Here is a 12,273-nt window from a genome sequence, read left to right on the forward strand (position 1 = left end):
CCCTGGTCTAAGCCCCCAACCCACTTCCCACCTGGACTCCACTATGTAACTGACGCTCTGCTCCATGACAGCCTCTGTCCAACAGCGGCTACAATGATACTTTAACATGGCAGTCAGATCACTTCACTCCTGTTAAAAACTCTTTGAAGTCCCTATTGGATCTGGCCGTCTACCTCTGGATATCACCTATCAGCCCCACTCGGTCCAGCCACACTGCTCTTTTGTACCTGGGACATAATAAGCTGATTTCTGCCTGAGGGCAATGTACTGAACGTACTTGCTTGTCTCTCTTACTGTTTTTCTTAAACTTAAAAAGAAAACAACAGTAACAGTTTACTACAACCATTTAATAATGAGTAACAGCTTTTTAAAACTTGGACTCCAATCCAATCCTAACAGCACAGGCTTTGGTAACGAGCAAACTGATCTCAAAAGAAGCCATGACAGCTAGTCCACGCATGCAGAAAATGCCAGGTTTTTTTTTTTTTTAGCTAACTTCCATGCATCATGTTGAAATACTGGAAACTGTCGTTATATGGACATTTTTGTCCTTCAATAAAAAATAGCTTTTTTGGATGGTTCAACTTATTTTTTAAAAATCCTCACCCGAGGATATGTTTTAGAGAAGAAAGGGGAAAAGGAGAGAAAGGAAGAGATAGAAGGAAGAGGGAGAGAGGGGGGAGAGAGGTGAAGGAGAAACAGTGATTGGTTGCCATCTGTACGCTCCCTGACGGGGATTGAACCTGCAACCTTTTGGTGAACAGGATGATGCTCCAACCAACAGAGCTGCCCGGCCAGGGCAGTTCAACCTATTTTAAAAATATAACTTGGAAAGTAATGGATACATCTAGAAGTGACAAGAATGGTGTGTCACTGAAGTGAACGTGAATGGACAGTTATTGCATCCTTCTCATAAATGGGTTAAAGAATCCCATTTATTTTAATTGCTAGAAAGGACGATTGCTTTGGAAAACTTTAAATTACGAGAAGCACGGAAAATCTCAAACATGTACAATACGTAGACAGGAGCCCTTTGGTTTGGTACACGTGCTATAAAGATGTTCTCCCAGTCTGTGCTCTGCCTTTTCATTTCTATAACTAGTCTTTTGATGAGCATCAGTTTGTCATTTTAATGAAGTCCAGTTTCTCAACGTTCTTCTCCTGCAGCTGGTGCTTCTGGGACCCAGGAAACCCGTCTACCTGACGGTCCCTAACAGCGGCTCGGCTGACACCGGGCTGGCTGGCTTTGTGCTGGAGAGTGGAAGGGGCCGAGCAGCACCCTTGGCCTCTACCACTAGATGCCAGTAGAACACGTCCCCAGACATCGTGCTTGTGAAATTCCCCTGGGGGCAAACCCATGCTGCTGTAGAGCCCCTGGTCTACCCCATGGCAGCAAAGATAATTTTGCTATGGTTGTCACATATTTAGTATCTTGTTACAGCCACACGACCCATTGTTTCCATCTGTGTCCTAAGTCTTTTTTCTTTAGCTGCTTTAAAATTCCTTTAAAAATTTTTTTTTAATAATTACAAAAAAATTTTTTTCTGTATTGATTTAAGAGAGAGAGGAAGGGAGAGGGAGATAGAAACAACGATGAGAAAGAACATCGATTGGCTGCCTCCTGCATGCCCCACACTGGGGATTGGGCCTACAACCTGGGCATGTGCCCTGACCGGTAATCGAACTGGCGACCTCTTGACACATGAGTCGGCACTTTTAACCAGAGCCACACCGGCCGGGCTAAAATTTCTTTTAACATTTGGTTTTCAGACACTTAACTATGATGTGCCCAAGTGTGGTTTTCTAGTATTTACTCTGTTTGGGATTCACAGTGTTTCTTAGATTTGTGGATTCTAATTTTTCAACAAATTTGAAAAAGACTGGCCAATTTCTTCAAATATTTTTTTTCTATCCTCTTGTGTCATCTCCTTCTGAGACTGATTACAAATACCTTGGCCAGCCCGGTATTGTTGCACAGATCACTGATGTTCTGCCTTTTTTTCAGTCTCTCCAAGCTTCATTCTAGATCATTTCTTTCTTTCTTTTTTTTTTTTTTCCTCACCTGAGGATATTTTTCCATTTTTTGTACAGATAGAGTGTGAGGGAGAGAGAGGAAGGGAGAGAGAGAGAAACATCGACGTGAAGGGACACATCGAGTGGTTGCCACCCGCACGACCAACCAGGGCCGGGGACAAACTGCAACCGAGATACGTGCCCTTAGCGGGAACCGAACCCGGGTCTCTCCGGACCGCAGGCCGACGCTCTAACCGCTGAGCCAAACTGGCCAGGGCTCTTTCTTTTTTTTTTAATCCTCACCCGAGGACATTTTTTCCATTTTTTGTACAGACAGAGTGGGAGGGAGAGAGAGGGAGAGAGAGAGAGGGAAACATCGATGTGAAGGGACACATCGAGTGGCTGCCACCTGCACGACCAACCAGGGCCGGGGACAAACTGCAACCGAGGTACGTGCCCTTAGCGGGAACCGAACCCGGGTCTCTCCGGATCACAGGTGGACGCTCTAACCGATGAGCCAAACTGGCCAGGGCTCTAGATCATTTCTGTTGACGTGTCTTCAAGTCCCATGTTCTTCTGTTGTATTCACTCTGCTGTTGACCTGTCTAATCATTTTTTGTTTCAGATACTAAACTTCAGATATAGACCACGACTTTCTATTTGGTTTTGTAATTCCCATTTGTTTGCTGAGAGTCTTAATCAATCGTCTCTTTATTTTCTTGTGAATCCTTGAGTACAAGTTATTTTAAAGTCTTTGCTGGTAGTTCCAATGATCTGGATCATCTATAGGTTGTTTTTCTTTTATATTTGCTTCTTCACATGTTACAAAATTACTTGAGGGGGGCGGTATACTGGTCTTTGTATATAGCAGACCAGCTGGGTGGTGACTGAGGCCTCTTTCACCCGTACCCTTCCGTGGGGAGGTGACCATTCAGATTCCACTACGTGCTGAGCTGATGGGAACTGTGCCCCGACCTTTGGGCAGCCTCCCACTGCCTCTGCTCAGCGTTCAGGTTATTTGTTTTACTATGTGTCGAGCCCGGGACCAGGAGCCAGCTGGGCTGCAGCCTTCGGATGCCACCGTCCAGGCAGCAGGAGACGGCAAGGCTGCAGGTTCTTCAGTTTCTCAGTGCAGCCCTCACTTCCTCCTCTCAGCGACACGGGGGGACGGGACAGGGAGGTTTGTATATTGTTGTCCCTGCAAGGCTTTCAGGCCCCATTTTTTTTTTATAGAGCTTTATTGGGATATAGTTCATATACCACATAACTTAATGATCTAAAGTACAAAAAAAGTCAATGGTTTGGGTATATTATATTAATTTTAAAAGTTGTGATAAAAATATATATATAACATAAAACTTGCCATTTTAGCCATTTTATTTTTTTTATCCTCATTCGAGGACATCTTTCCATTTTTTGTTCAGATAGAGCGGGAGGGAGAGAGAGAAAGAGAGAGAGAGACAGAAACACTGACATGAAAGGGACACATCGAGTGGCTGCCTCCTGCACGGCCCTGACCCAACCAGGGCCGGGGACAAACTGCAACCGAGGTACATGCCCTTAGCGGGAACCGAACCCGGGTCTCTCTGGACCACAGGCCGACGCTCTAACCACTGAGACAAACCGGCCAGGGCCATTTTAGCCATTTTAAAGTATACAACTCAGCGGCATTAATTGTAGTCACAAGGCTGTGCGACCATCGGCACTACCTAGTTCCAAAATGTTCTCATCACCAAAGCCCAAATTCTGTAACTACTAAGCAATAACTGCCCCATTCCCTCCTTCCTTGGCCACGGGAAATCTCTAATCTCATTTTTGGCTCTATGAATTCACCTATTCTTTTTCTGTTTTGAAAATAACTTTTTATCTCCTTTATCTTTATTTCTGTATTGTGGTAAATATTCATAATATAAAATTTACCACTTTAGGAGTACAATTCACTGGCATTAACTACATTCAATGTTGTGTAACCATCACCACTATTCATTTCTAGAACCTTTTAAAAAATATATGTTTTTATTGATTTTTTAGAGACAGAGGAAAGGAGAGATAGAAACATGAATGTGAGAGAAACATCCATCGGCTGCTTCCTACTGGGGATCGAGCCCACAACCCAAGCATGTGCCCTGACCAGGAATCGAACCGGGACCTCTCAGTCCATGGGAAGATGCTCAAACCACTGAGCCACATCGGCCAGACATGTAGTCATTTTTAAATAATTGTTTTTTAATTAACTTACTCTAAACATGACATATAAGTGGAATCCTTCAATATTTGTTCTTTTATGTGGGGCTTATTGTAATTAGCATCATGTTCAGGTCTATCCACATGCAGTATGAACCAGAACTTCATTCCTCTCGAAGGCTGAGCAATGCTCCACGGCACCTGCATGCATCATGTTCTGTTTACCCAGGTACCTGTGGAACACGGCTGTTGCTGCCTTCGGGGCACTGCGAACACGGCTGCAGTGCACGCGGGCGAGCATGTGCCTGAGCCCCTGCTGTCCAGGCCTCTGGGTCAGATCCGCAGTGTGTGCTCGCGCCTGCGCCTTCCAGGGTGCGCGGGGCCCATGGACCCACCCATCTGCCCCGTACAGGAGCGCGCTGCTGATTTCTCGTCTCTGGTCCTCCTCAGCAAGGACCTCGGTGGCAGCCCGTCTGCAGCCAAGCGGCATGTGGGCCGCTGCTTCTGTCTGGCTGTCACGGACATGCTGCGTGGACGCTCTGCTCCACGCCCGCCGAGCAGGCTCTGGCTCCCACTGGCTCCAGGTCGAGGAGTGGGTTTGCTGATCAAGAGGGATTTTGTGCATCTGCTCCTGATGCTGCCAGATGCAGTCAAGTGCACCTTGCACGTTTTCTTCCTTCTCCAGGAGGAAGTCCAGACAACTTCATCTGACCTACCTTCTAGTTCAAGGTCAGCCAACTACAGTCCATGGGCCAAATCCAGCCTGCTGTCCGTTCTTGTAAATAAAGCTTTATGGAAGCATAATGATGCCCTCAAGTCTAAAACGTTTACTATCTGGCTCTTTATGGACGTTTGCTGATCCCTGGTCTAGTATATTACTGTTCTCTTCACCTGGTCTAATCTGCTGATATAAAATTTTACTTATCATATTTTCCTACAAGTTCTATTTGGTTCTTTTTCAAAAGCTGTTATGACACTTAATGTTGTTTCCCATTTTTGACTGGTATTTTCAAGTTTGTCTTTTATCTCTTCTAAACATGTAAAACACAGCCATGTTCCAGTCCAGGGAGTCTTTGTGAATGTATGTCTGACGTCTATTCTGGCTCTTGATCATAATTCTTGTTTCCTTTGTGACTAATTTAGGTGTGGAAATCAACGTCCTTAAAAATTATTTGAGCCCTGGCTGGTTTTTCTCAGTGGTTAGAGCATCGGCCCAGGGACAAAGGGTCTCAGGTTTGATTCCCAGTCAAAGGCATGTACCTGGGTTGCAGGTTCCATCCCTGGCTTCAGCCAGGGTCGTGGGGGAGGCAACCAATTGATGCGTCTCTCTCACATGGCTATCTCTCTCCTTCCCTCCCTTGCACTCTCTCTAAAAATCAATAGGTTAACAACAACAAAAAATTATTTGAGGTCAATAACAGTGTGATAAGTTTCCACGGTAAACGATGGTGCAGCAGACAAATGTCGAATCACAATGCTGTACACCTGAAAATAATAAATACTGTATGCCAACTGTGTTTCAGTGAAATGAACTATCTGAGGCCGAGAGTGAGTTACTTTTCTTCTGAGGGCCTGCTGCTGTGCCAGCCACCTGCAGGCCCACCTGCCCAGGCCCTCGTGAGGCCACACCTCCAGGCTGAGCTCACTGTGGGGAGGGACACACTCTGTGTGGACTTTGGTTAGTGACTTCTGCTCCTTTGCCCTCTGGGTTATTAAAATAGGAAATTCCAACTTTCTCAGATTAGTAAACGCTCTCAAAGCAAAACTGGGTTCTGTGCTCCACTCACTTCCAGAGGTTCCCTTTTTCCTTTTAATTTGGCGAAATACCCTGTCAGCTTAGCAGTGCTCTGAGAACCTGCCCAGGCTGTGGGACAAATCCCCAGTGGGGGCATGCAGGAGGCGGCCAATCGATGTTCTCTCTCATCGGTGTTTCTCTCTCTCTCCCTCTCCCTTCCTCTCTCTCTTAAATCAATAAAGAAAAAAACAAACAAACACTTAAAAAGATAACAACCATTCTTAGCTCAATGACCCTCAATAACAAACAAAGAGAAACAAGGCCAAGGATCAAATTTAACCCTGGGGCCATAGTTTACCACCCCTGGCCTAACAGAACAGGTGGAGCATGATAGAAATCAGGCAATGTGCTTTTAAAGAAGGATCAAAATTGTAGCGATTTTCTCAAATCAGAGGCTGAGCCTGCTACGTCCCCAAGGGGCTAGAGAGGGCAGAGCTTGAGAAGCACACCGGCTGGTTGCTGGGTTAGGTGTGCGACCCTCTGGTTACAGTACGTGCAGGGAGGACGGGGATGGTCTGATGTGTGTCGACATGAAAGAGGACAACTTGCACACTTACCTGGCCAAAAACGGTCCCACCAGTACTGGCTGCTTGACCAAACAAAGACCCAGCATTACTGGACCCAAAGCCTATAGAACAAAAAGAAAACAAAAGTTTAAATTGGAAGAGTCTGTTACATCATAGGGGTTTCTATTCTTTCTTAAAATTGGCTTTCAGATATGCTATGATACCCACCAATAAATCAACCCGTGAATAAAACCTGTCTTCCTACCTAGGAAATGAAGAAAATGAGCCAAGATCTTTCTGCATTGCCAACACTTTATAATAGTATAGATGCCAAAGTCCCAAGGACTGAATCCTGCCTCCTACCAAACCCCAGGGGTGAGGACCAAGATGTATGCTCTCAGAGTGGCCGTGTCCTGGACTCGTAGCTGCCAAGAAGTCCTTCCTATGACTGAACAGCATGAACACCTCCACTCCTCAGCTTCCTCTAAGCTCAAAGACTACATTCCTTCAGGGTAGTTCCTCTTTCTTCGACGTGGCGTAACGTGGCTGAGGCTGGCTGAGCAGTCTGGGGAGACCAGGCAGGGCTGTAGGTGGTAACGACACCCCTACAGGGAAGGAGTCAGAGGCAGTAGTTCTACCCTCATTTCTGCCCTTCTCTAGGTAGGGAAGCTCAGGCGAGTCTCAAGTCCTCTCCGGGGAGGACCCGCCTGCGCAGGCACCTTCCCACAGCTCCTGTACGAAAGGTCGCCTCGAAGGTCTGTGATGCCGAGGCAGCAGTTCGAGTGAACTTCGAGCCCTGAGTGCTTCGAGTTCGAGTGCGCACGCGCGCGCCGGAGACGCTGCGAAACACGCTCCTCCCTTGGAGACGCCAGGCCCTTCCCTGCCCTCTAGGCCGTCACCACACTCCCCCTCACTCACACTGGCCACCCGGCCTCTCCTCAGGCCACAGGCGGACCTCAAAGCCGTCTTTCAGCACCGTGTCCTTGTAGCCAGACTCAGTCGGACATTTGTTGAAGGAAGGAAAGAAAAAATTTCCTTTCCAATATATTATGAACCCTTTTCAAACAAACTGTTCTGAAAGTAATGAAGTAGCAGTTATGTGGAATCCTGCCCACCAAGAAATCAATAACCCTTGTCTTCCCCCAGAGCCTACTGCTGCAGAAACGCCTTCATAAGGTAACTGCCAGGAAGTGAGACTTCGAAAAAGATTTGCAGATTGCTCTACTACTAACTTTTAGAAGTAGAAGGAGCTACTAAAATTGGACATGCAGTAGGGAGGATTACATTTTACTTTTAAAAGCAGTAACATTTAAAGATTTGGGTTTAAAAAAAAAAAAAGACAACACTGAAAAGAGCAAAGACCAAACTTTTCAAATGTTGGTACCTGCCCTCCGGCAGGCAAGGTGGTGTGGAGGGAATGGAATCGCTGGTGGCCGCGGACGGCACGAGGAGCTTGGGTGCTGGTTCCACTCACACTCGGTGCCAACAGGTCAGTCATCTTACGGCCTGACAGTTTTGGACACAGTGACCTCTAAAGTGCCTTTTGACTTAAAAATTTCCTTTTTGAGTCACTACTTGCCATGACCTTAAATTTGCTGTACCCCGGAAATTGACACCCTGGTGCTAGGAGAGCAGAGAACCTAGACCTACAGTGCTTCGGCCGAAGAAATTGCCGAGACCACCAGTACCCCCAGTTCCCTCCCATCGACTCTCACCTGAAGCTTGACAGAAGCTGAACCCAGAGGACGCTGCTGTGGTGGTGGTGGCCGAGGTGCCACCAAACACAGAGCTGCCCTGCCCGAAGCCAGGGCTCTGGCCAAACGCGGGAGGGCTGCTCTGGCCGAACACCCCCGCTCCCGCGTTGGCGGGAGACTGGCCCAGCGAGAAGGAGCTGGAGCTGCCGGCACTTGCAGAGACACCGAAGACGTTCCCGCTGGTGGACGGGGCCGCGGAGGGCGCAGACTGCCCGAAGGCGGAGCCGGAGCTGAAGCCAGGCTGACTGAAAGAAAAGCCGCTGGCGGGGGTGCTTGTGGCTTGCCCGAAGGCGGGGGCCTGCCCGAAGACCCCGGCGGCCGCGGTGCCAAAGGCTGGACTGCCGAACCCCGAGCTGCTGGCCTGCGGCGTGGCGGCGGCCGTGCTGGCTGTGCTGCCCGCCTGCTGCCCAAACAGGCTGGGGGCGGTGCTGGCCGCCGCCTGCCCGAACACGGGGGTGGCTGGGGGGGCAGTGGCCGTGCTGCTGGTGAGCTGGCTGAGAGCTGGGCTAGAACTGGCAGCAGGTGGCTGAGTGAAGACCGAGGAGCCAGAAGTGACCGTCCCAAACCCCACCGTGTCTGCAGCAGGGCTTGGGGGCACACTGGAAACAGCGCTGGCAGTAGTGGGGGGACTGGATGCCTCTGTGGTCACAGGGCCCGCACTTGGGGTCGGAGCTGCCGTGACAGCAGTCTGCCCAGGCACTGGGAGGGAGGGAGCAGGAGATGCTGGTTCTGTCTTGACATCAGGGACCCCAGTGGCGGCTGGCGTGGCCTCTGCAGACGGTGCCAGGAGACTGGAACCAGGTGCTGCGGCGCCGGGGCCGCTGCCTACGGGCTGGGCGGGGGCAGGCTCCTTCTTCACGGGGTCGGAACTTTGCAGAGACGCCTGGGGAAGCGGGGCTGACTGCTGTGGCCCTAGAGGCGAGGCTGTTGATGCTGAGACCTCACTGGTGCCTGGCTTCTCGGGCAAAGATGACGACGTCGCCTCCTCTGTGCTTTTAGCAGCGGAACCAGGCAGGGTGGGAGCAGACGCTGAACTCAGGAGACCCCCAAAGGACAGCGTGGGGAAGGATGTGGGAAAGGGAGCAGCAGAGGTGGCCGATGGTGGAGCAGACGGGGGCACCGTACTGCTCGTCTGCTGACTTCCAAATGAAAAAGTAGTCTTGCCACCACCCAGAGAGATCCCACCGAAACCGATGACCCCCGAGGACCCTGCGCTGCTGAGGGGCAGACTGCCAAGGACACCAGTGGAGGCACAGCTGGTGCTCGTGCTGGCTGCTGGGGCCACAGGGGTGGCGGCCACCGAGGAGGTCGCCGCAGGCTCCGCAGGCTTCGCCAGCGCTGGCGGGCCAGCAAAGTTAAAGCCCGAGGGCACAGGGGGAGTCTTGGCTGGCTGTGCACCGGGCAGGCTGGTGGACGGAGCTTTACTGGCGGGCTTTGTGGACTCCTCTGCTTGGCCGACCCGCAGTCCTGAGAAGCTCCCTAGAGTCTCGCCGGCCAAAGAACTTGGAAACAGAAACTCTCCCGACTTAGCGGGCGGCGTTTCCAGCTTGCTGGAAGGGGTGGAGAGCGCGATTCCAGGTGCCACAGGCCTGCTGCCCGACGGAGCCGACTCTCCCGGAGGAGCGCGGGCAGCGCCGGTGGCGGCGGACGCTGCTGTCGCCGCTGAGGGCGGGGAGCTTTCAGGAATGGTCTCGGATAAAGGTCTGCCTCCCCCGCCAAACGAGAACGTGTCTGGCTGGCTTGACTCTTTAGCAGGGAGTGTGGCCCCTGGTAAGAGAAAGAAATGAGGAGATGGCTGGAGTTAGCAGGTGACCTGTCACGTCTCCTCTGACTGTTTCTAAGCCCACGTCTCCGCCCCCGATGCAGTCAGCGTGGCTGGTCCCAGTGGCCGTCTGCTTGGGGAGGACGGAACACGTGTTTCTGCAGAGGAGCACTAGCTGTCCGAGCATCTCAGGAGGTGAAAAGCACAGCTGACAATTTGTGACCATGAACCACAATAAACACACCACATCTAGGATGCATGATTAACACATCCTCCCACAGGGGAAATAGAAGCACCTTCCCTTCCTGTGTGTGCTTTCCTCAGTCCGTTCTTGGCACAGAGCTGGCCTATGGACCAGCCGTTCTAATGATAACATCAACACTACATTTACTGCAAATACTTCAGGCAAGACTCAGCAGCAAGTAAAACATAAGCGCATCTGTACAAAAACCCCGCACGTGCTCAGGGGAGACACGACGGCAACGCTGTGCAGCAGAGACGGTACCTTGTGTGGCAGCGAAAGTAGAAGATGGTGTTGGTGTGATTATCCCAAAATTGAAGACAGTCCTAGGGAGTGGACAAAGAGGAGTTAAACAGACAGACCACAGGCACAGAACTTCCCTTAATGTCACACGCTGTAATGCGGTCGCACCGCGGCTCTCCAGGAGCCTACCACCTAGCAGGTACCCAGCAGAGTGAACGCATGCGTCTGCAGAGCAGTACCGCTGCTCCCAGGTCGCTAAGCCGGGAGAGGCGGCCTGTGGGGAGGGAAGGGGGGGCAGCCGCTGCGAGGCCCTGGAGGGGCGGCTGGCTTTTCTGGGCAGAGGTGTGGGTGGGGACTTATTCCAAGGAAGACACAGGAGCAGTGGAAGCGCAAAGGAACGTGCACATGGGAGAGCTGGCCAGAGCAGGTGGCCCGCCTGGGGAAGGGGACAAACAAGCTGGATCAGGGAGAACCCGCCGTAACCCACCCCAACATAAAGGAGCACGTCAGGAGCGCGCCACGCTTCCAGGGGAGAGGACAGGAGCCTGAAACAGAAGACACTGTCTCTGCCGTTTTCACACAACTCTTGGATCTGGGCTGGGAAAATCTGGTTCAAAAGTTCTCTGACTCCTTTCATCTCCTCTCTCGTTCTGTTCTTCTTTACACTGAGTCAAGATGCCAGAGCCAAAGAAGAAAATTCAGCTCAAGAGTGATCCAGAATGGACTATTCATTGTGATAAAAGCTCAAATAGCAAATTAAATCAGTCTAGTTTTATTTTATTTTATTTTTTTATCCTCACCCGAGGATATTTTTCCATTTTTTGTACAGATAGAGTGGGAGGGAGAGAGAGGAAGAGAGAGAGAGGGAAACATCGATGTGAAGGGACACATCGAGTGGCTGCCACCCGCACGACCAACCAGGGCCGGGGACAAACTGCAACCGAAGTACGTGCCCTTAGCGGGAACCGAACCCGGGTCTCTCCGGACCGCAGGCCGACGCTCTAACCGCTGAGCCAAACTGGCCAGGGCAATCAGTCTAGTTTTAAAATATAAGGGACCAAGCATATCAAATGTAATTAGTAATGTAAGAATTTAATTTTTAAACCCATCACGGCCTTCATTGAATGGACAGAGACTATCTATAATGATGTGTTAAACATTTTACCATATTTAAGAAAAACCCTTTTTCTCTGTCTCAATCTTGGTGAAGAAATTTTATATAATAGATGTGAGCCATTGCCCCAAACCTTCTTACCTTATTTTACAAATGGGAAGAACGTATCAGTTCACAGAAGAAAAGATTAATTATTAGCATTTAAAAGACACACTAGCTCCTGGCACTGACCTCCTCTTTAAAATTTGCTCCAAACTTCCTTTGGGAAGTATAAGACCTAACAATTCACCATAGAGAGAAATTAACACAATACACAAGTCCCCCCTCAAATTCTGTTCTAAGACCCTCTCAACTTGTTAGGCCTGGAAAGTGCTCGAGGAGCCCAGTGACATGAGGGAAGAGAGTGTGCTACGATCCCAGTCACAGGAGGGGACTGAAGCGCCTCGCAGGCCCGTCTGTGGAACTGAACGCCCCACCCTCAACGGCCCCCGTGGAACTCCACCTCTGCGGGAGAGCACACGTGGGCCCCTCCAGAGGTCTCACCGCGAGCGTGCTCCCCGGACGTTCAGTCACTGCCTTCTCCCCGGTCAGCTTGTTGCTCTAGCTCTCAGTGCAGTCAAGCCCACCCCAGGTGACCTCCAGCACCCGCAGGACGCCCGAG

General features: G+C 50.3%; 1 protein-coding gene across 3 annotated transcripts in view; it reads right to left on the bottom strand.

The window, feature by feature from the left end:
• Positions 1-12,273, bottom strand: part of NUP214 (nucleoporin 214) — an 89,312-nt gene that overhangs the window by 16,287 nt on the left and 60,752 nt on the right. For all 3 annotated transcript variants that reach the window (XM_036260780.1, XM_036260779.1, XM_036260781.1), the window contains 3 exons: positions 10,520-10,581; positions 8,214-10,019; positions 6,550-6,620 (listed from right to left, as the gene is read on the bottom strand). In XM_036260780.1, coding sequence (XP_036116673.1) covers positions 6,550-6,620; positions 8,214-10,019; positions 10,520-10,581 — 1,939 coding nt within the window. The remainder of the gene's footprint in view (positions 1-6,549; positions 6,621-8,213; positions 10,020-10,519; positions 10,582-12,273) is intronic.

Source organism: Molossus molossus, unplaced genomic scaffold (assembly GCF_014108415.1).
Source record: "Molossus molossus isolate mMolMol1 unplaced genomic scaffold, mMolMol1.p scaffold_m16_p_14, whole genome shotgun sequence".
NCBI lineage: Eukaryota > Metazoa > Chordata > Mammalia > Chiroptera > Molossidae > Molossus > Molossus molossus.